The sequence below is a fragment of the Globicephala melas genome, chromosome 15, assembly GCF_963455315.2.
Source record: "Globicephala melas chromosome 15, mGloMel1.2, whole genome shotgun sequence".
In the NCBI taxonomy this organism is placed as follows: domain Eukaryota; kingdom Metazoa; phylum Chordata; class Mammalia; order Artiodactyla; family Delphinidae; genus Globicephala; species Globicephala melas.
The window spans coordinates 27,364,183-27,388,625 of record NC_083328.1 but is presented as its reverse complement, the minus strand read 5'-3'; the positions used below and the strand labels follow the sequence as shown (position 1 = coordinate 27,388,625).

At 45.9% G+C, this 24,443-nt stretch overlaps 1 protein-coding gene across 3 annotated transcripts in view; it reads left to right on the top strand.

Moving 5' to 3' along the window:
• Positions 1-22,378: 22,378 nt before the first annotated feature.
• Positions 22,379-24,443, top strand: part of SHISA9 (shisa family member 9) — a 447,725-nt gene continuing 445,660 nt past the window's right edge. For all 3 annotated transcript variants that reach the window (XM_060285262.1, XM_030883998.2, XM_030883997.2), the window contains exon 1: positions 22,379-23,366. In XM_060285262.1, the coding sequence (XP_060141245.1) occupies positions 22,681-23,366 (686 nt within the window). In that variant the 5' untranslated portion in view covers positions 22,379-22,680. The remainder of the gene's footprint in view (positions 23,367-24,443) is intronic.

The following is a 24,443-nucleotide window of genomic DNA, read 5'->3' as shown; positions in this document are numbered from 1 at the left end:
TGCCGCAACGAAGATCCTGCATACCACAACTAAGACCTGGAGCAGCCAAAATAAATAAATACATAAATAAATTAATTAATTAAAAAAAGAGGGACTAATTCAGTGAGCCTTGAAGAATGGTGAATGTGTGCAGGATTCTGCCATGTTTACCATAAGTTAAGATGCTTCTCCTGCTCCCAAGGAACTTAGAAATTTAACTGGACCCTAAACTGTCTGGCACAAATTCTAAAGACCATTAACAGTGAGAGAAGAGAAAAACCAGCATAGATTGGAGAAACCAGGAAGACCTTCAGGGAGAAGTTAGTACCAGTGGAGGAGAAAAACATTCAGCTTCACACTGACATTCAGTATGTTAGTGCCATCCTTCGAATGAAGTAGAATATACCCTTATCTAATTTAGAAAAACAAAGAGATGACCCTTTGCCTAAACATTTCTTGGAATCTTTTCAATCTGAAATAGTAAATGTGTTTTACCTGTTGGGTAAATTCTGCTTGGAGTGCTATCTTGAAAAGGATTTTGAGTCTCTGACACTCTCAGGGGAAATGAGTGCTGGAATCAATTAGTGATGTCTGCCACAGGTATGGGAGGAGCAAGGAAGACTATCCTACATGTATGACTTCTCTCTTCCATACTTTTCTCGGCAAATTATAATGACATTTTTGTTTTAATATACCCAACTGGCTGAAATCTTTAACTGGATATCACATCTTGCTTTTGACTTTTAGGACAGAGACACGTAAGAAAAATTAAACAATTATTCAAAAGGAGAATCTTCCAGTACATTTCTCTTCAGCTAGTTAAATTTTAAACTGATATCCTGCACTTTATTTAGAGGATTGTAAGTTGATTCCTTTATATTCTGAAAGATGACTCGAGGTACAACAAATCCTGGATAATGTAAGGATAAACTATATATCTGTATAAATAAGTTGTGTTCTGTTGAAAATATATGTTCTTGGCTGAGAATCTACTTGTATTAAGAAGGGAACACTCATTTAAGGATATAGTTACTTGCCAGAGTGGTATTGGGTGATTCTAAAGTGTTTGATTCTAATTAACTTAAGATAGCAACTCTATGTGCTGGAGGATAGAAATCAGGAGGAGAAGTGGGTCACACGGAGGACATTTTTTCTTGATTAGATAACAACAATAGCAAGAGGCATAGGGGGAGGTTAGCAGGGTTGCACACTGCACAACTCTAGGACAGGTTATCTGTAACACAGTCATTTGAGACATACTGAATGGGACTCCCTAGCATTGCACTGTCCAGGGAATTCCCTGGCAGTCCAGAGATTAGAACTCAGTGCTTTCACTGAGGTGGGCCTGGGTTCGATCCCTGGTCAGGGAACTAAGATCCCACAAGCCTCACGGTGAGGCCAAAAAACAAAACAAAACAAATCAAAGCAACCCCCCCCAAAAAAACAAACAAACAAACAAGAAACAAACCAAAAAAACCCCTCCCCCCAAAAACCAAAACCAAAACCAAACCAAACAAACAAGCAAGCAAACAAAAGAACATATTCCGTAATAAAAAAGGTAGAGAAAGTAGGAAAAGAAATTTTGGATAACCAACAAGGACCTAGCACAGAGAACTATACTCAATATTCTGTAATAACCAATAAGGGAATAGAATGTGAACAAAAATAGATATATATGTGTATACAACTGAATCACTTTGCTGTACACCTGAAACTAATACAACATTATAAATCAATGATACTTCAATTAAAGAAAAAAAGAAATTTTGATCACATTAGATAAAATAAAGTAGTAATAGGGGAAAAGGTTAGGGGAGGGAAATTTGGCAATATGCCAGGGCATTTTGCCCCCAGTTTCATTGAGAGAAAATAGACATACATCACTGTATGTTTAGGGTATACAGCATGATGGTATGATTTACATGCCAAAGCATTGCTCAAAACTTTGTATCACATTTGTTTATAATGTAACACAGTGATTTATTTTGCTGTCACGCTTTCTTCCTCAAAATCTGTTTCACACACACACACACATATAGAACTGTGGCCTCCATAATGTGACTTAAGTCTAGGTGTGTAGCAATCTCAACTCTTTAAGCTATGCAGAGAAATCTAGACACTACCAGGTGATCGGGGGCAGGCAGCTCCATGAATTCCAAGGCATGGTGCCTAAAACCCTCTCAAAGATTGGTCCTGCAAATTCAAACTTCCAAAGTGATGACAGATTCAGTGCTATAAAAGGAAAACATGTTTATGTTTGCTTAATGTCCCTTGGAAGAGAGGGCAAAATCATCCCCACTTGGGAACCACTGCTCTAGAACAGCTCTGTTCAACAGCAATATTATGTGAGGCACATATGTAATTTTAAGCTTTCTAGTAGCTACACTAAAAAAGGAAAAAGAAGCGGGTGAGATTACTTTTAATAACATATTTTACTTGACCCAATAGCATCAAAATATCATCATTGTGCTATGTAATCAACAGGAAAAACTGACATACCTTATACTCTCTTTTTTCTTTAATAGTAAGTCTTAGAAATCCTGTATTCTACATACACAGCACATCTCAGTTGGGACTAACTCCTTTCCAAGTTCTCAACAGCCCATGTGGCTTGTGGCTGCCATACTTGACAGTATAGTTCTAGAACATAAGATCCATGAGGGTCTGTTTTTTTACATGGCTGTATCTTTAGTGCCTAATACCATGTATGCATAAACCATAGCAGACCCTTAATAGATATTTTAAAGTAAATGATGAAGTGCATATCCAATTCTATTTGTAAGGGAGAGGAAGGGCACTCTTGTCTAAAGTAGGGCACTTTATTTATCTTATTTTATTTTTTGGCCATGCAGCGCTGCATGCCGGATCTTAGTTTCCCGACCAGGGATTGAACCCACGCCCCCAGCAGTGGAAGCGCGGAGTCTTAACCACCAGACTGCCAGGGAAGTCCCTAAAGTAGGGCACTTTAAAAGCAGCAGTGAGGGCAAACCAAAGCAAGTCAGAGTAATAATCCCAGCTGGTGAGGGTTTAAATCCCGCACAAGATGAAATTCATAAAACTACTATTAAGGAGGCCAGTTGGCTGTTAGGTGGATGAAGTGTGAGGGTGGAGCGTGTACACACACACACACACACCCCCCCCCTGATTTCCTGCTATCTCCCATACTGCCCAATAAGATGCTGAGTCGTTCTCTTCTAAGCATCCTCCTGTCACAACCCTCCCCAAAATGTGGTTTGTTTTTTTTTTCCAAATCATTGTCTCTCTGCCTCAGATACTGTGTTAAGAACTACAGCTTTCTCCTAGCTGTCTGGTCTAAAAAATATTGGCTTGCTGTACCTGCCTTTGAGATTAAATTTTTTTAAATTGGCTAACACCACGGTCTCCTGTGTATGTGTAGGCAGTTAAGTGTGTTATTAAAATGAGATGGTGTTTTGCTCTTTACATATGACATGCTGATGCAAGCAAATTGACCACAAGAAGATACAACCAGGACCTTCTCTCAGCAGCATTTCCACATCTTCTCCCAACGTCTTGATGTACTTTTCAAATTAGACTCCCAAGTCCTTTTGGGTCTTGCCTCAATTTTTTTTTTTCTTCAGGAATAGGAGCACCGCAATTCTGGGCAAGCCAGTTGCAGAAGATGACACTGGATTTATTTCATGGACTTTTCTTTTTCTGCCCTCCCTGGCACTGATAAACAAGCATATACAAATGGACTAGATTTTTTTTTTTTTCAGTCGAAGACAAAGATTCTCCTCTGTTGACAAATAGCAAGGGAGAAATCTAATTGCACTAACTGATGTACTACACTTTTGCATCAAGAAATCCTCTATATTATATTGGATTTTCCCTTTTCAACAATCTGCCATTTGGCCCTTATTCCTGTCAGCACATCTGGCTGGTAGATGTTACACTAACCTGTTGTCTCCCTGGAGGATGAGGAGACACATTTTTCTAAAGCTGCTTCTAATGCCAACCTTTTTGCTCTCTGTTAAATGGTGACAGTCCAGGCTTGCATTCTCTGGCTAACATGGTTTACAGAAAATTAACCCACAGCTGAACCGGAGAACTCTCCAGTGAGGACAGATCAATGGTTTTGAGATTTTCTGAGTCAATTTAAGGAAAATGCATCCCTGAGGTTTACCACAACTACCCTTGTTCATTTCAGGGGGGAAGAAAAGGCTACTACCTTAAAACTCACACAGACACATATACACAAGTTTAGCTATATTAGCACTGAAAAACAAAAACAGACATACGTGACATTCCCTCACTATTGGTAAGAGGTACTTTCCTGCTGATTCATGAGAGCAGCCAGACTCTGGTCCCCAAATGTGGGTGATCAGTAGAATCATTTGGAGGGCTTTTAATGAAGATAGATTCTACTGCTAGTGAACATGAGATCTATTTGTGCAAACAGTCCTCCCCCCTTCTTCTGGCAACAAGCCACTTATTTCTTGGGGGAAACCCATTTACGTGACTTAGGTGGAGTCAACACTGACATCTCTGCCACAGGAATGGACATCTGACTCAAGCGTCACCTATCAGAGCACTATATCCTTCTGTCTACTGATTGGTTAAAAGATGGGCATGTGACCCAAGCTAGACCAATCAGATAGCTCCCAGAGACTGTGGCTGAAAACACCAGAAAAGATATACGCTCCTATCTTTATGGATCACTAGCATAAAGACAAGGTGAGACAGAGCTGCTGGTGGCTATCATTTCATCATACGGGGAGCCCATGAATGAAGCCAAATGATAAGATAAAGAGCCAGGAGATAGAGCAGGGGTCCCCAACCCCCAGTCTGTAGACCAGTGCTGGTCCACGGCCTATTAGGAACCAGGCCGCACAGCTGGAGGCAAGCAGCAGGCAAACAAGCGAAGCTTCTTCTGCTCCCCATTGCTCCCCATCGCTCGCATTACCACCTGAACCGTCCCCCCCCCCGCCCCCCACCCCAGTCAATGGAAAAATTGTCTTCCACGAAACCAGTCCCTGGTGCCAGAAAGGTTGGGGACCGCTGAGATCGAGGAAAGAGAGAATCTTGAAGGCAGCATTTGAGTCCTTGGCTCTAGCCAGGCCTAAACCTAACCTTAGACTTTTTAGTTTTGTGAATAAATCTTCCCAATTCTTTTTTTTCCTTTAGCTTAAGTTAGTTTTACTTGAGTTTCTGTCATTTTCAAAGTCATTCTGATTAACACACTGTGTTCTCATGATCACTCTAGTTGGAAGCCACTGAATGAGAGAGAGCGATTTCTAAACTTTAGAATGCATGCAATTGAGACAGAGAGCTTTACAAAATGCTATTTCTGAGTCTTTCCCAGAGATTCTGATTCAGAAGGATGAAGCCCAGAAATCTGCATTGGCTAAGCACTCCAGGTGATTCTCACATGGGACCGCACTTTGGGAATCACAGAACTAGAATAACCTCATAGGCTAATAGCTTCAGAATGTAGGAAGGTGACTAATTGATTGGGTGCTTACCATGAGCCATAACTCTGGACCAGGTTCTGTACTTAACCTCATTTAATCCCTAGAACAACCTAGTGAGGTCTCCCCAAAGAGAAATAAGATCTCTCCCCTTAGACATGCAAAATGATTTTGGACTAAAGTAGAACAGCAATTCTACTGTTTAAACAAGGGCAGATAGATGCAAGAAATAAACGAACCCACTAAATTTTCATTGACTTTCCAGGTGGTGATAATCCCAAGGATACATGTAATTACGAGAACTTAATTGATTACTTCAATGGAACCTACTGGTCTTATGCACATCGGACAAGAGAAGATAATGCATCTTTCAATAGACAGAATCATTAGCAGGTTAGAGTCTAAGTAGTAGATACAAGAGTTGAAGCTGTGAGAAGCTGTCCTTATATCAGCCATGATTTGAATCATCCCGTTTTGTGAAAACCTAGAACTGGGTCTTTCTTTCTTTTTCCTTTACAATGGTGTGTTAGTTTCTGCTTTATAACAAAGTGAATCAGCTATACATATACATATAACCCCAATATCTCCTCCCTCGTGCATCTCCCTCCCACCCTCCTTATCCCACCACTCTAGGTGGTCACAAAGCACCGAGCTGATCTCCCTGTGCTATGCGGCTGCTTCTCACTAGCTATCTATTTTACATTTGGTAGTGTATATATGTCCATGCCACTCTCTCACTTCGTCCCATCTTACCCTTCCCCCTCCCCGTGTCCTCAAGTCCATTCTGTACGTCTGCGTCTTTATTCCTGTCCTGCCACTAAGTTCTTCAGAACCAATTTTTTTTTAAGATTCCATATATATATGTGTTAGCATACAGTATTTGTTTTTCTCTTTCTGACTTACTTCACTCTGTATGACAGTCTCTTGGTCCATCCACATCACTACAAATAACTCAATTTCGCTTCTTTTTATGGCTGAGTAATATTCCATTGTATATATGTGCCACATCTTCTTTATCCATTCATCTGTCGATGGACACTTAGGTTGCTTCCACGTCCTGGCTATTGTAAACAGAGCTGCAGCGAACATTATGGTACATGACTCTTTTTGAATTATGGTTTTCTCAGGGTATATGCCCAGTAGTGGGATTGCTGGGTCGTATGGTAGTGGACCTGGGTCTTTCTGAAGCTGGTCTTGGATCAATGGTTTTTGTGCTTTTGGTTTCTGATTTTGAGTTTAAAATTATATGAATGATCGCCTGAGGCTGAATTCTACAGAAGAAGACCCTGAGGTGAGAATTCATATGTAGTTGTTTTATTAAGGAAGCACTTCCCATAAAGTAAGGACAAGAAGCCAAGCAAAAGTGTGATTGTGGGCAAAGTTCCACAGAGGGTAACTCCAGCCTAATTCTGCAGGGGACTCTGGAGTGTAAGGTATACCTGAGTTTGTTCTGACCCAAGGCAAGAGAGCTGGCATTTCATACTCCTGCACTCATAAGTCCTTGACCAAAGGGAGGTAACCTCTGAGTACTTCTGGTTTGGAACATCCAAGAAAATCCGTTCCAGTAGCCTGAGATAGTTTTCCTCCTCTAAAGACTTCCTTGTGCATGGCACCAGGAGCAAAAGCACATCAATGCAGGCAAGGGTCACAAGATATGGTCAACGGGATCCAAGGGGATTTGGGTGGAGCACCAACAGTGCCTGCTTCAATAACACTGATTCTGTTGCTGACTTGACAAATCTAGTAATTATTATGCATTTTATGAATTCACCAAGGGACAACTAGTAGATGACAGACACTGGGTTTTTTTTAACATGGCCCTGATCTTATTTAAGAATGCAAGATTAGGAAGTATCCTTCAGGTGGCTATCTCTAAAACATGGCCAGCTTTTAATATTTTTGTGCCCCAAATGTGCATAAGATAAGCATAGACTTTGTTTTTTTTCCATTAATGTTGTTCCATTCAATAAAGTGAGTAATCTAAGTTGAAGAATACACATATTTTCCGTGGGACTCAATAAAGCCATGTTTGATTAAAGAAAATGTGTGGACTTATTAAAGTTACAAAAGTAAGGCATGCCACAAGAAATCAAGTAAGAAATGAAAATATTAAATGGAAAAATCTCCCTCTTAAGTAGCACTGCCTAGAGGTAACCAAATTCTAGCAGTCTATCCTATTTATTCTTCTATTTATTTAGCCAGTTTCCTACGTATGGACATTTGGGTGGTTTCCAATTTTTCACTAATACAATGTTACAATAAACTTTTTTGTCTATAGTCTTGTATACAAGGATAGAAGCATCTTTTGCACAAAGATAGATTCTTAAAGGAGAATTGTTGATCAAAAAGATACATGTACCCCAATGTTCATAGCTGCAGTATTTACAATAGCCAAGATATGGAAGCAACCTAAATAAATGTCCATCCACAGATGAATGCATAAAGAAGATGAATGGAATATTACCATAAAAAAGAATGAAATAATGCCACTTGCAGCAACATGGATGGACCTAGAGATTATCATACTAAGTGAAGGAAGTCAGACAAAGACAAATATCATATGATATCACTTATATGTGGAATTTAAAAAATGATACAAATGAACTTATTTACAAAACAGAAATAGACTCACAGTCATAGAAAACAAATTTATGGTTACCAAAGGGGAAGGGGGGAGGGATAAATTAGGAGTTTGTGATTAACAGATACACACTACTATATATAAAATAGATAAACAAGGACCTGCTGTATAGCACAGGGAACTATTCAGTATATTGTAATAACCTATAATGGAAAAGAATCTGAAAAAGTGTATTCATATCTGTATCTCATTTTGCAGTATACCTGAAACATTGTAAACCAACTATACTTCAATTTAAAAACTTTATTATTTTTATTTTTTTATTTTTGGCTGCACCATGTGGCTTGTGGGGTCTTAGTTCCCTGACCAGGGATCGAACCTGGGCCCTTGGCAGTGAAAGCGTGAAGTCCTAACCACTGGACCGCCAGAGAACACCCCCAACCCGCACGCAAAAAAAAAAAAAAATTTTTTTTTTTAGAAGGAGAATCCTTGATACCAAAATTCATGCAGTAAATATTCTGGAAGATGGAGTCAAATGTTCAGCACTACCACCCCCCCAACTCAGCACACACCCTGCAAATGACGGTGCTCTCATATACTTTCACCAACAGGGATTGAATGCCCATTTCCTCAGTTATTTTACTCTTAAATGAAGAAAAAATTTAAAAGGTTGTCCATATATATCATTGTACTTATTGAACTGGCCCCGTGTATAAACCAGCTGTCAGGCATCAGGCCTCAGCCCTGTATCATCTGCCTTAGAATCCCCCCTTGTTTAAGCTCAAGCTTGAGTCCTTTTTTCCCCAGCTATTTTAAAATGCACAATTCATTGGCTTTTCGTACCTTCACAGTGTTGTACAACAGTCACAGCTCTCTAGTTCCAGAACATTTTCATCACTCCAAAGAGAATCATTGTTAACCAATTTTATGTGGTGCTGAGTGAGCATCTCCTGCTTATTGGATGTTTTGGGGAAGGAACAATGCACATTTTGAGTAGAAAAAGTGACCATTATTGAGATTAGAGTTCTGATGATCTTTCTCCTTCTGTGTTATGGAGTTTCTAAGACTTCACGTGCTCCTTTCAGCACTTGGAGACTTGCCAAATGTGCTACTCTTCTTAAAGAATCCCTATTGGCCTGAATAATTTAAAACCCTGGGCTGGGATCTTTCTGAAAAAACACGGTTCACTCTCACAGTTTCCTCTTACCCTTCTAGCCTAGGCTTCCACTTCATTCTACCATGTAGCCCCACTAAGCACCAGTGTTCCTTCGCTCCCTGTCTTTATTTGAAGTGTTCTCTCTGCCCAGAATACACTTTCCCTGGGACATCCTACTCATTCTTCAAAGCCCATCTTCAGGGTCACCTCCTCTGTGAAGTCTTCCTTGATATTGATTCCTTTCTCCCATTTACACCCATAGGGCATTGTTTAAACCTCCTCTTTCAGATGATCTGCTGTTGGAATGGCTTAACTGTGTCTTTCTCCATCTCAATGTGAGCTTCCTGATGGTAGGGACATTGCCCTGCTCATCTTTCAGTTGTCCTGTACTTCCTAGCTTAATATGTGTTTTCTGAACTGAATTTGAACCGTGAACATGCTATGAATTATTTTTTCTTTCTAAAATTAATTAATTTATTTTTGGCTCCATTGGGTCTTCATTGCTGCAGGTGGGCTTTTCTCTAGTTGCGGTGAGTGGGGGCTTCTCTTCGTTGCAGTGCGCGGGCTTCTCATTGCAGTGGCTTCTCTTGTTGCAGAGCATGGGTTCTAGGCATGCGAGCTTCAGTAGTTGTGGCACGCAGGCTCAGTAGTGTGGCCTGTGGGCTCTAGAGCGCAGGCTCAGTACTTGTGGCTCACGGGCTTAGTTGCTCCATGGCATGTGGAATCTTCCCCATCCAGGGCTCAAACCCATGTCCCCTGCATTGGCAGGTGGATTCTTAACCACTGCGCTACCAGGGAAGTCCTACTATGAATTTTGGTAACATTTAATTTTAAAAAGTTATCTCAGGAAAAAAAAACTGATTCATATAACTGGGGAAAAAAATACTTGCCTTAGGGTTTTTCTAGGTGAAAGAAACCAAAATCTGTTTAGATTAGCTTAGGGTAAGTGGGTTTTTAAAGAAAGATAAAAATCCCATAAAATTCCAAGAAAAGCTGGAAATCTAGTTCTCAAAAGGAAATGAGCTAGGGTGGTACCAGCGATCTGGAGCAATAAGAATTTATGGACCTTTTGGCTAGTGATTATTTTTTTCTTTTGACTAATATTTACTGAGCACCTACTGTATGCCGGAATGGTGGCAGACCCCAGGCCTGTAGCAGTGAATGAGACTGTCACGATCTCTGCCCTCATGCTACTTTCAATCTGGTTGCTAAGCATTCACGTAATGGGCCTCTTCACCTGCATCCTCCCCCAATCTATGTTTCTTAGTTCAAGTTCTTGAGGGGGAATCTAATTGGCTTTGGGCAGCGTTATAACTGACTGGATCCTTCTGGGTCGGGCATCTGGGGCCATCTCTGACCAGGTTACAGAGGGCAGGAAAGCAGAGACTTCTCTGAAGAGGGTCAAGGGCCGGTCAGGCACTCAAAGGTGCCTCTTGTAAAAAAAAAAAAAAATCATCCTTATTCTACAGGATTTGCAAATATATTATTTATGATTCATTTTCTACCTTTTAAGGCTCCAGATTCCAAAGATGACTCTAATAAAGAAAAGGTCATTTCATATTATGATGGTTCCATCATAGGTGGCTGTGGGAAGCGAGCACAATTACTGCTTTAATTTGAAAGTTCTGCCAGAGCAATTAGCTCTGCTGGTGAATTTTTGGAGTTGGGACCTTGGAGAGCATCAAATTCTGCTGACCTATTTTCCAGAGGAAAAAACCGAGGCCCAAAGAAGGGAAACGATTTGGTCAAGGTCAGGGATCTGTGGTCAGAGAGGCATTAGGAACGGAACTCAGGTGGTTGCTACTGTTGAGATGTTTGATGCTTTTTTTTTTTTGCGGTATGTGGGCCTCTCACTGTTGTGGCCTCTCCTGTTGCGGAGCACAGGCTCCGGACACACAGGCTCAGCGGCCATGGCTCACGGGTGCAGCCGCTCCGCGGCATGCGGGATCTTCCCAGACCCGGGCACAAACCTGTGTCCCCTGCATCGGCAGGCGGACTCTCAACCACTGCGCCACCAGGGAAGCCCGATGCTCTTTCTTTTCATCTCTCCTCATCCATTCCTCCTCTTTCTTTCCTTTTAACACACTTTGATTACTTTTCTTGAATAGGTAAAGCATACAGATGGTTTAAAACACAGTACACAAAAGTATAAGGAGGAAAGTATAATAATTGTTCCTCCCTTCCAGTTCCTATCCCTAGAGGCCACCACTGTGTCTAGTATATCTTTCCAGAAATGGTCCATATATTCTAACAGTAAGTATGCTTTTATTTTTGCCTTGTTTTTTTTTTTACTATATCTTGAAAAGTGTGTGTGTGTGTGTGTGTGTAAATATATATATTTAACATCCTGGGGATCAGTAAGGCAAAATTGTACAAGCAGAGCAGGAAATCAGAGACAGAAGAGATTAGGAGAAATATCAATCCCTATTTATCATGGGGTGGGGTGGAGGTGGGGATTAATGCTGGATTTCCCATTGTATGGAGATGGTATTTGAACTATTTTACTCAAATTACAAAGGGCATGGTGGACCTGGTAAGCAACAGGATTTGGGGAGGACATCCAAGGGTTAGTACCTGGGTTTCCTAGGCACTTTCCCTGTTCCTTCAGTCCTCCCTGTTTCATCTGTTTCCTGAATAGGTGGCTAAGCTGGTTAGGGCCTCTGAAGATAATATTGGTCATCAGAGTTGGTACAACTGATACTGATGGAGAAGATGTCCCTTTTGCCCTTGGTCAACAGTTGGAGCCCAGGAAGTCCATCACCAACTCCTACTGAGTCCACCTACATATTCAGTTAGTCCTCTGCCATGACCCTGGATTACTACCTTTCTACTTTTCTTCTGGAATAAAGCAAATGACTGACTTCCATCTCCAGCATTGATTCCCCTGGTCTGTGCTCCAAGGAGGAGGCAGAGTCATCCTTCAAAAATGTAAATCTTGTCAGGTCACACCTGCTTCTAGGCCACCCCAGTGCCCTTAAAATTCAACCCTCCTACCAAATCCTATTAGATCTGGACCTTGGCTACCTCTCGGCCTTAACCTCCACCCCCTCCCTGCCTTCCTGTCCTTTTGCCTAACTCATTAATGAGTGATACCTATCTGGAACTCAGTGTTGGCATGACTGCCTGTATTAGTTTCCTCTTACTGTTGTAGCAAATTACCACAAATTTAATGTTTTAAAACAGGAAAAATGTATTCTCTTACTTTTCTGAAAGCCAGAAGTCCAAACTGAGTCTGAATGAGCTAGAATAAAGGTATCAGCCGGACTGATTTGTTCTGGAGGCTCCAGGGGAGAATCTATTCCGTGCCTTTTCAGCTTCAAGTGTCCCTTCTCAGCTTCCCGGGCTTGTGGACCCTTCTTCATCTTCAAAGAGCATCACCCCAATCTCTGTATCAGTCATCACATTTCCTTTTCCTCTTCTGTAGTCAAATCTTCCTCTGTCTCCCTTTTATAAGAACACTGGTGATTACATTTAGGGCCCACTTGGATAATCCAGGGTAATTTCTCCATCTCAAGATCCTTAACTTAATCACATCTACAAAGTCCCTTTTGCTAAGTACTGGGTTTCAGCTTCCAGGGATTAGGACTTGGATATCTTTGGGGGCCATTATTCAGTCTACCACCATACCTTCTTGAATCCCAGGATATATTAAATGTATTAAACCCTCCCCTGGCTCCCACGGGATGCTATACTTTTCCAACCACATAACATCTATTACACGTATTACAATGATCTGTTGAGGCAAGGACTGGTTATATACTGAGCAATTCTCTTTCTTTCTCTGAGCGCACAGGAAGACTACATTTCCCAGCTTCCTTTGTGCTTAAGTTGGGACCATGTGATCAAGTTCAGCTAATGAGATATGGTGGGAATGATGTATGCCCCATTCAGGCATGGCCATAAATTGCCTCACTCAATCTTTCTGCTCTTTCATCCACACACATGGCTCCACATGGTATCCACATGGCTAAAAGTAAATGATTTCAGAATGGTGGCGCTACATCACGGGAGGGACTTGGATTCCTAAGTCGTCATTTACTATGTTAAGCCCCTGAGATCTTGGGTTTGTGTGTTATAGCAGATGACCTAATCTGACTAATAAATTTGTTTTCTTGCTTCTTTTGTTTACCAAACTATAGGGTCTCTCTTATTTCTTCTTGTACCCGCCTGTTCCTAGCACAGTGCTTGGCACAAAGTGATCATTCAATAAAGGGTTGTTAAGTGAATGAAAGGCAGTTGGATTCAGGACGAGGACATAGGGGGTTAGGTGAAACTAGGGGAAAGTGTAATTGTCACTGTGAGAAATGATGAGGGCTGAACTGAAGCCGTGACAATGGGGATGAAAAGAGAGGAAAGATCTGATATTTATTTAGGAGGGAGAATTGACAGAACTTGGTGATTAATAGGACATGGAAGTTGAAATAAAAGATGGTATCAAAGACCTTCCAGTTTACTGGTTTGGACACATGGCTGGGCATTGATGCACTGAACTTTCAAATGTCCAAGGGAACATGTAGGTGAAAACACAGCTCTATGTGACTGTTGCTTATTTGGTTGCAGCACAATTCATGTATATAAGTTTCTCCTTGAATATTGTTGGCTGGGCAATCTTGGGGATATGGAGATTTTTAAGTCTACTGTGGGTAGTAGTAATGGGCTTTGATATATGTGGTAGGTTGATGCTGTGGTATGAACGTTTGTGTCCCTAACACATTCATATGTTGAGATGCAGCTACCCAATGTGATGTATTAGACAGTGGGGCCTGTGGGAGGTGCTTAGGTCACGAGCATGAAGCCCTCATAATGGGATTGTTGTTCGTACAAATGAGATCCCCCCACCTCTTCCACCATGTGAGAATACGATGAGAAGGTGCTGGCTATGAACCGGGAAGAGGGCTCTCACCAGAATGTGACCATGCTGCTGCCTTGATCTTAGAGTCCCCAGCCTCCAGACTGTGAGAAATAACTTTCTGTTGTCTAGAAACCATCTAGTCTAAGGTATTTTGTTATAGCAGCCCAAACAGACTGAGACAGGTGATATAAAAATAGCTGCCGTCATTCACACATCCTTGTATGCAGGCCCCTTTTCAATGTGACTTTTTGCAGCTTTTCCCATCAAGAGAAGAAGTCTATTTCTCTACACCTTGAATAGGGACTGTTTTTTTTTTTTTTTTTCTTTGCGGTATGCGGGCCTCTCACTGTTGCGGCCTCTCCCGTGGCGGAGCACAGGCTCCGGACGCGCAGGCTCAGCGGCCATGGCTCACGGGCCCAGCCGCTCCGCGGCATGTGGGATCCTCCCGGACCGGGGCACGACCCCGCGTCCCCTGCATCGGCAGGCGGACTCTCAACCACTGCGCCACCAGGGAAGCCCTAGGGACTGGTTTTATGGTTTGCTTTGAGCCAACAGAATGTGGCAGAAGTGATGGTGTGATTGTTCCGACCCGGGTCTCAGTAGGGCTTTCATGCCTTCTCTCAAAAGGAAACCTGCCCAGGCACCGTGTGAAATATCCTGGGCTAGCCTGATGGCATATGAGAAACCTCATGGGATGGAGAGGAACTTTCCCAGCTGAAGGCTGTCCCAGACCAACCAGCACCCTGATGACCTGGCAGCTAATAGCAAATCCATTAGTGAGTCCAGCCAAGACCAGAAGAACCATTAAGTTGAAGCCATTAAAAGTTTCCAATTCACAGAACTATTAGTTAAATAAATAGCAGTTGTTTTAAGCCACTAAGTTTCGGGATGATTTGTTACATGTTAAAAACTAACTAATACAATCTGTATTTATAGGTATTTGAGCAGAGAGACAGGGTCTGGGGAGTAAACAGCTGTGGGTTTTTCATCTAGTCTCAGTTGATTCCTAGGGGTAAAGCTAGTTGTTTTAACCCATGTAGCTAGCTGGAAAATTCATGACCCCAAAACCTATTTTGATTTCACAAGTATAGTTGGATGGACTTAAATTATTCAGATAATTGCTTCAACCTACCACTTTACTTGTAAACAGAAGCTACTGTGATGTTTTTAAATTAGTTGTCCCAGCCTCTGGGATTTCATCTATAGTAAAATGACCAAAATTGGGAAGGATAGGTTTCCAATTCTTCGCTGGTAAGAAATATTTTAAAAATCACACACACACACACTATATAAATATGAAACTAACATGGAGTAACTCCAACAACATTACCTTAGAAAGAAAATTTTAATACAAACAGAATATGTAACAATTAAAAGAGGTGTTTTTGAACACATTTCATCAGCCTTACTTTTTCTCAATTTTCAATGGCTTAGTGAAAACCTCGACACATATTGGCATTGTTCTGTGGACTAGCTTTTGAGAACTACTTTTAAAGAGGGTCTACCAAAATTCTGCCTGCTATGTTTCTGAGAATGCTTACACACATTTAACTTAACTTAACGTTAACTCAAATGTCACCACCTCTGGGAAGTCCTCCTTTCCTGGGTTGGTGGAGCTAAACATCCTCCTCTAAGTTTCCATAAGCTTGACCTCTGTTTCTGCTGGAGTTGCATTACCTATACACAGGACCGGTTACGTAATTGGTGGGACCACGTGTTCAAAAATCATTTGGAATTTCAAGAAGACAACTGTAGAGCATTAAATCAAGCATGGAGCCTTCCGGAGCATGGGTCTCTGTAAGGCTGCACAGACTGCACGCCCAGGAAAATTCTGCCCTACCTCTATATTCTATCTCAGCCTGGAGATGTTGTGATCCTGGAAAGTAAGATCTTGTCTCAGTCATCTGTCTCCTCAGTGTCCAGTGCAGTGCCTGACACATTGTAGACTCTTCTGGTTTACTGTAGTAAGAGTGAGTGTTTCACTGCTAAGTGTGAAACTGAATAATGGAAACCTCATTTAAAAGGGAGTCTGGGGCTTCCCTGGTGGCGCAGTGGTTGAGAGTCCGCCTGCCGATGCAGGGGACATGGGTTCGTGCCCCGGTCCGGGAGGATCCCACATGCCACGGAGCGGCTGGGCCCATGAGCCATGGCCGCTGAGCCTGCGCGTCCGGAGCCTGTGCTCCGCAACAGGAGAGGCCACAGCAGTGAGAGACCCGCGTACCGCAAAACAAAAACAAAAACAAAAAAAATGGAGTCTGGAGGCCAGAAGGGGGAACTCTCAGGCACTACCACTCCATTCAGTTACAGACCCCAACAGAAAGAAACATACCTTGCATTCCCAGCCTGAAGGTGTCACTTCTTTCCTACCCCAGCAGGAGGAAGGAAGATTTCTTCCCCCAACCCCAGCAACAAACCCAGCCAATGGGAACTGTCCAAACTCAGCCAATGGGAAGCCATCACCACCCTGAAATCTCGCGATCCTTTGAGGGGAATCTTTGTTCAAAGCACCGAATCCTAACTTCTTCCTTTTCGCTATAAAATAACACTTCTCTCCTTTGTTTGCTGGACTTGTGTAGAGCTTTCGCTTGTATCAAATTGCAATTCTCTGATAGTCCCAAATTAACGCATTTTGCTGGTAAAATAACGGGCTGCTTTACTTTTAAGGTCAACGTAAGGTTACTTTCACTGCGCTGATCTCTCCACACAAGGTATGGAATGTCTGTAATATGCCTGGGGAGAGGCACCATTCTTATCCCCATCTTATAGATGAGGAAACTGAGGCTTAGAGAGCTTAAGTGACTTATTCGAGGTCATAAATCTCATTTGAGAAAGAGCCGGGATTTAAACATAGGCAAGACTCAGTGGTTCTTGATCAGTTTTGCCCCCTGGGGATGTTTTGTCAACAGTTTTTCGTTGCCAGAACTAGGAGGTGCTGCTGGCACCCAGTGGGTAGAGTCCAGGGATGCTGCTAAACATCCTACAGTGCACAGGACAGCCCCCCAATGGAGAATTAATTAACCGCTCCAAAGTATCAGCAGTGCTGAAGTTGAGAAACCCCGTCCTGTTGCTAAAGCCGAAGCTTCCTAAACTTTGGTTTTCAGTACCAGCCACTTTATATTCTTTATTCGTATTTCACTTCATTAATAAATACTATATTTATTATTTTTAAAAAATTGACTTTAAATTGTTGTACTTGAAAGAATTAACTATACCTTAAACATTTAAGCCATGTGTTTGATGGGTCATTTTTTTCTGATACACATTGAAATAAATGTCAGTGAAAAAATGTTGCCTGCCATGTCAGTAAACAAAGGACGTTGCAGCCATCAAGCCACTACAGACTTCCTGGACAACGAGCCCTGAAGGAACTCAGGATGGAGTAAAATGGGGTGCCCACTGCCAAGCCCTTAGCCACTGCAGTCAACTCAAACGGTGCACCCTGAGGGGATTCAGAGTGGAGAAAAGCAGGATTCCGGCCCCAGATAGCTGAGGAGCATATCAAAAGAATGATTTCAGTGAGCCTAGACTCTTCCATCTTCCCAGACATAGAAAAGCGCTAAATTCATTAACTTGAGATATCTGGTTTTCTTTAATTAACAGTAATTTGTTTTTAATTAATTTTTTGGCTGCGTTGGGTTTTCATTGCTGCATGCGGGCTTTTTCTAGTTGTGGTGAGCGGGGGTACTCCTCGTTGCGGTGCGGGGGCTTCTCACTGATGAGCACGGGCTCTAGGCACGTGGGCTTCAGTAGTTGTGGTGCACGGGGTCTAGAGCGCAGGCTCAGTAGTTGTGGTGTATGGGCTTAATTGCTCTGTGGCATGTGGGATCTTCCCGGACCAGGGCTCGAACCTGTGTCCCCTGCATTGACAGGTGGATTCTTAACCACTGTGCCACCAGGAAAGTCCCCAATTAACAGTAATCTTTTGATGTTCCGACTGCCTGGTCTTTGTTGCAAAAAGTCCTGTATATTCTGGCTCCTCCCTTACCTCTTTGGAGCAGTCCCTCAGAGCGGTCTGAGAGTCCTGTCTCCCTGGCTTGAAGTCCTCAGATTGTCCAACCAAATAAAACATAATTCTCAGCTTTTAGGTTGTGCATTTTTTTCCTCAACAAATATAAAACTGTTTAAAAAATCTTTGTTGGGGTACCACCAAAAATCATCTCACACACCACCTCTAGTCTTAGAGAACCTTACTGCAGACCCACTTCACTACTTTTATAAGGCTTCTCTTATCTTTTCAGAACAAGAGACTAAAATACATCAAATCAGTGTGTTGCTTGAAGCTGGCAAGGTACTAGCTACATTTTGGCTTCTGTTGGGGAAAGTCTTCAAGAGGATGTGACCACCCATTAACCAGAGAGCTGGACCTGGGCAAGCTGAGGCTCCTCTCTCCCTCCTGTCCTTGAAATGTACATTCCACCCACTGTTCCCTCACTAGAAGCTGTTCCAAGGAGGCAAAAGCCTAAATAAACTGTTAAGATTCTGGCAGATGGGTGCAGAGATCTACTCCTCTTGGAGCCGCCCAAGACAAACTCTACTATAAGTTCCCTTGTTTATTAATTCTGCCAATCTGGAGTGGCTGCTTCTTTCTTCCCTCTCTCCTGAGATGGGCCAGTTTCGAATTTCACCCGGGAAGCTCCCTGAGGTTATAATCTAAAGCTTCTGTTTCAACTCTTTTATTTTTTCTCAAGGCTAACAGTTGCTTAGAAACTGCTTTGAAGCCCTAAGGACCACCTGATGGGACAATTAACAAACAGCTCCTTGGAGTGAGGGCCACAGCTGCAAATAATCTAATTTGTTGAGCTGCTTCTGGACATTGATTGCAAATCCTGGTAAGCGAACATCCTTCGTTGCATTGCTGTCTCCCCTAATTGTTGGGGAGTACAATGCATTCTCGCTGTTACACACACTGCAGTCTGACATAATTAAGGCTAGAGCCAATGAGATTCTTCTTTAGATATTAAAAGCCCCTGTGTTGTAAATAATAATGTTATCATCTCTTTCATAGAAAGCGCTTTCATTAAGAGCTACATTTTAATTTCAACACGTGTGCACGAATTCATTTGGGTAGTGGTAGGGGGTGGCATTTACTAATGATTTTTCATCGTCCATTAACTTGCCAGGTGTTTCAAATTCCCCCCACCCCCCAGCCTCCAAAGCCCTGAAAGAAAGATATTCTCAATCACATGTTCCAAATGGGGGCATGTTCCCAATAATCACACATCTAGTGCGAAGTAATGAATCTATTTACTGACTTGACATACCCAGAGGAAATCAACTTTTTTCCTTTGAGGAGTAAAAGGAACCAAGATGATTCCTCTCTCTTCTAAATATTTTTCAAATTCTTGGGAAATAGGCTCGGGCAGTATTCCAGGGGGCAGTGACAGCCACGGCCGGCGGGAGCAGGAAGGGAATTTGGTTTGGGCAAAGCTCATGGGGCTTCAGGTATGGAATGTGGTATATAAGCCACGCAGAGTGGATTAGGTCCGCTTCTTTCCAAAGCAAGATCCCTGCACTCTCCCTGTGACAAACAGGGGGCAGTCTCTGTTAATTAAAGCCGGGAGCAGCCGCCAGAGCCAGTCTCCTCTGAGGACCAGACTCAAATGTCCTGGTGACAGGCAATATTTTACAGAGATTGGAGGCAGATTCTGAAATGGACTTTTCTGTCTAGATTTTGTCTCTTTTCGCTAAGATTGTTCTTTTTTAAAAAAATCAAATTTAGAAGGGCCTTCAAACCCCCAACTCTTGCGGGAAGGTGTCTGTGACCTAGCCCTCAGTGGTTCGTTGCCCTCAGCTCTCAGCCGTGATGCTTGCTGGGAAGAGTCACGTGGGGTGCAGTGGGGTAGGATGGCAGGAGACCTGGGATTAGGAGCCCGGCACTCTGCATCCAGCTGTGCATTTCCCATTTGCTGGCCATATGACCTTGGACAAAGCCCTTATTTGAGCCTCAGCTTCCTGGACTGTTGCAAACATGCTGGAGCAGAACTTTCTAATTCTGAATTAGTATGTGGAAATATCCCAACCCCTCTGCATATCTGTCTCAGCCCTAGGTGTTCCTTTCCTCTCTCAGTTTAAGACAGGGTCTTGCATAAAAGGTCTTAGTTCATTAAAACAGCCTGTACATATTTTTCAAGTGTTTCCCGTATCCACATTGTTCTAGATGCTGGGGGACCCTGTGAGAGTCAAGGCCCTTTCTGCCGTGGACTTTACATTTCAATGTGGGAAGATAGAAAAAAAAAACCCATAATGTCAGGTGGATGGAGAGTCTGGAGGCCTATTTTAGGAAGGCGCTACCTGCGGTGGTTAGAACATAGGCTCCTGAGTCAAATTTCTTGGGTCAAATGCCAACGGCAGCACTTCCTTGCTGTGCTTCCTTGGGCACCTGGCTTAATTGCTTTGGGCCTCAGTCTCTCCCTCTGTTGTGTGAGCTTGGTAAGATTACCTAAAAGGTAGAATTAAATGAAGTCAGTCATCCAATGGTTCAGCAAATATTCCCAGATTGTCTGCTAGATGCTAGGCACCGCTCTAAGCATCCTCGAGGAGGTGATTTTAGAACAAGCAAGCTTAGTGGGTATGTTACAAGCATTGAATAAACGTCAGCTGTGGTCAGCTCTCCCACACCAATGCCTGTGTTTGTAGAGACTTACACAGTGCTGGTGTGTGTGGGTGGACAGACAGTCCACACTGTCCTGTTTTGGGGATCCCATTATGATGAATCCGATGAGTTCAGACTACACAATCTCGTGCCTCGTCCTGATGGCTTTAGTACATAATACAGCCCATAATTCAGTGAGTCTTCCAGGGCTGCTACACCCCTGGATACATTCTATCAGTATTGCCCTGGTGTGTTTTTGTTGGAATAGGGTCATTTCTGCAAGTGTTTGGGGGAGACAGTAGGTGACCGTTTCTTCAAAGAGAAGGCACAATTAGCTGAACTGCGTCTCATTCTGAGAAAACTTGCAACGGAGTCCCAATAAAACCCCATGCTTTTTCAATTAAGGGGACACTCCCCACCCCTGCCGTATGTCATTTTATATGTGGCCCAAGCTCTTGGTTCTTTGAAAATGCCCTGAGAAGCCCCTGACTGCAGCCAAATGGAGAGAAGGGTGGTGGAAACATTTCCCTGCAAATCGCCTAGCCTACTGCTAAGTGTATACTTAGTTAATGCAATTAAAAAACAAAACGCAGGGGCGTGTGGGGATCTAAATTTGGTGTAGCAGCTTTGGTACAAATCCTGTTTTAGGGGCTACTGGAGTCAAATTCAAGCCGAGGAGAGGAAGAAGTGGGAGAAATGGGAGAGGGCCGACGGATGGCTGGAATCGGCTGATTTGAGAGAGGGCAGGTTTGGAAACACTGACTGGCGACGGGAGACTGAAAGCCGAGGAAGCAAGGCCCGGCTCGGCAGCTCCCGGTGAGGATATCAAGGGAGGTGGAGGGTCGGTGGGGACAGGGACCAGCCGGCTCCGGGAGACCGATGCGCGCGGGCTCCAGGTACCGGAGGGCAGCTGAGGCCGGGCGCGAAGGCCTTGCGCTGCACCAGATCTGGGCGCGCAGAGGCGGCGCCTTGGTGTGCCCTCCTGTGGAGCGCAGGGAAGGCGGCGACGGCGAAGAGGGACAGAGTGGCAGGTCTAGGGGCCTGGGAGAGTCCCAAGGAAAGACGTTCTGGGACAGGCCATTGCCTCGGCCTTGGCCGCTTCCTCACCTTACCCCTGCGTTTCTTTGACTTTAGTTCATCCCGAGCCCCTCTCCCGGGGGTGCTTACCCCGGGCCCAGGCGCTTGCCACCGGCCTTCCCAGCTCAACCTTGGTCCTCGCCTGGGCCCCGGGAGTTGAGCCAAAAGGGTGGCGCCTCTGGCTGGAGGGCACAGTCGGGGAAAGGGCAGGGCGGCCCCGCGCCACCTGGGAGGGGTGATCTTGATCAGACTGCGCCCCAGTCTGTCTTGGAGTGGAAGCTACCTGGCCTGTCCCTCAACCCTTCGAGTCACCCCTTCCCTGGTGGGCCGACTCCAGCCGCAGCTGCTGCGCACGCTCCCGGGAAAAAGCCCCGGGCGGAGCCGCCTCTGCGCCCGGAACAGGTCTGAGCCGCGGCTCCCCTCCAGAGAGGGCGCGGGAGGTCCCGCAGCCGTTTCCACCTGCCGGGAAATCCGAGCTGTGCTTCAGCCTCTGCGGCTGCCGGAGCTCGCTCCTTTCCGCCCGCCAGCCAGGCTCAGCTCTGCACGCCCCCCAATTGGCGCCTGCCAGCCCGAGTCACCTCTCCCGCGCCCCCGCCCCTCTCCAGCTCGCTCCCGCCCCCTCGCCCCCCCCCGCGCCTCCTCTGCCCGCCCTCCTCCCCCTCCCCCTTCCCTCCTGCCCTCCCTTCATTCCACAAGTGTTGCTTAGCTCTCTCCGGCGCACTTGGCCAGCTGGAGAGGTGAGAGGGATCCTGCGAACGGGCGCGGGGCGGCGAGTGCAGAGCCGCCGGCCGAGGGGAGGCGCGGACAGACCGACTCGCCCTTGCTCTCCGGCCCCCGCCTCCCCCTGTGGCCATCCGGACCTGCACCCCGCGCTTGCCCCCGCTCCTCCTCCCCCCGCCCGGCCGGCGCGCTCCTCCCCGACCGGCCCCTCGGCGCGCTGCGCGCTGGAGGCGAACGCGGGCTGAGCCGAGCGCAGTGGCCGCCGACCACCGAGCGCCCCGCGCCGCTCCCTGCATGTGCGGCCCGCGGCGGCTCGCAGCCCCCGGCAGCAGCCTCGGCAGCTTCGGCCGCGCCTCGAGAGGCGGCTGCAGCGGCTCCAGCGGCGGCCGAGCGGCCGAGCCCGGGCTGGGAAACACGATGCGCCGCGTCCTCCGGCTGCTCCTCGGCTGCTTCCTCACCGAGCTGTGCGCCCGCGTGTGCCGGGCGCAGGAGCGAGCGGGGCACGGGCAGCTGGCGCAGCTGGGCGGCGTGGTGGTGCTGGCGGGGGGCAACCGCTCGGGGGCCGCCTCCGGAGAGGTCGGTGAGGGCGTGGGGGTCTCGGACGCACCCCCGACCCGGGCGCCCACGCCGGACTTCTGCCGGGGCTACTTCGATGTCATGGGCCAGTGGGACCCGCCGTTCAACTGCAGCTCGGGCGACTTCATCTTCTGCTGCGGGACTTGTGGCTTCCGGTTCTGCTGCACGTTTAAGAAGCGGCGACTGAACCAGAGCACCTGCACCAACTACGACACTCCACTCTGGCTCAACACCGGCAAGCCCCCAGCGCGCAAGGACGACCCCCTGCACGACCCCACCAAGGACAAGACCAACCTGATCGTTTACATCATCTGCGGGGTGGTGGCCGTCATGGTGCTCGTGGGCATCTTCACCAAGCTGGGGCTGGAGAAAGCGCACCGGCCCCAAAGGGAGCACATGTCCAGGTGGGCTGCCTTCCCCCCCCCTCCTCCGGGCTTCCCTACTCTCTCCTCTCCACCTTCCTGGAGGCAATGGCGCTCCCCCCGACCCTCGCTTCTCCGCGGGGGTATGTCACCCGGGCAGCCAACTTGGGCTGAGAGCGCAGAGAGGGGACGCTGCGCTCAGCACAGGTGCGGACATGAGCGTGTGTGGGGGTTAGGGGTGTCTTCTCCTCCCCCGCCCTCTTGCCGCCCCCTCCCGCCGAGGCTTGCAGCGGGCTTGAGACACACAGTCCCTGGGAACCCGTGGCTCCGAAGTCTTGGGCTTTGGGGAGGGGGTCCAGCCTTCGGATTCCAGATACTAGCCTCTAGGTAAACAGGGGCCAGCGAGCCCGAAAGGGAAGGGGGGCGTGTGTGAGCTCGCGCGCGCGCGTGTGTGCGGGAGGGAGGGAGGGAGGCAAGGAGTGTGTGCCGCCTGCAACTCGTACGACTCGCGAAAATGTGGCGAGGGAGGTGGAGAGTGCGGGGAGGGCGAGAACAAAAGCTGTGCTTGGAGCGGCCGCCTCGCTTTCTGCGAGCTGCCAGGTCCCTGGAATTGGGACCTCGCCACCCCTCCCCTTAACCCCCTCGTCCCCCTCTCCAGTCGCCACCTCTACCCGCCTGGGGCAGCGACCTCAGCTGCGCGCTGCCCCCCCTTGCCCAGGCTGGCGTGGCCTCCAAGGACCGGAGCCTTCTCCCCGCGCGCCTTCACCCCCCAGATACTCTGATTCGTCAACTTCCCCTTTTGCCTTGTTCATTATGCAAGTCCCAGCACGAGCAGGTCTCAGCAGATGGGAGAAGGCATTTGGGATTAAGGAGCTATTTGCCTTTTGCTTTTTTTTTTAAAGTATCTAAATCGATTCGCACAACCTAGTAACTTTGAGGCGGAACACGCAGACGCGAGGACGCAGCCCCCGGCCGGGGTGAGGCCTGGGGTTGGTGTGAGGTCCGGGCGGGCGGGGTTGAAGAGCGCCGGGTGGCCTGCGAACAGCTGGATGACTGGGGCGCCAGGTTTATTCTTTTTCCGAATATGGGCAACAGAGTCGCCATGTGTTCCCCCCATGC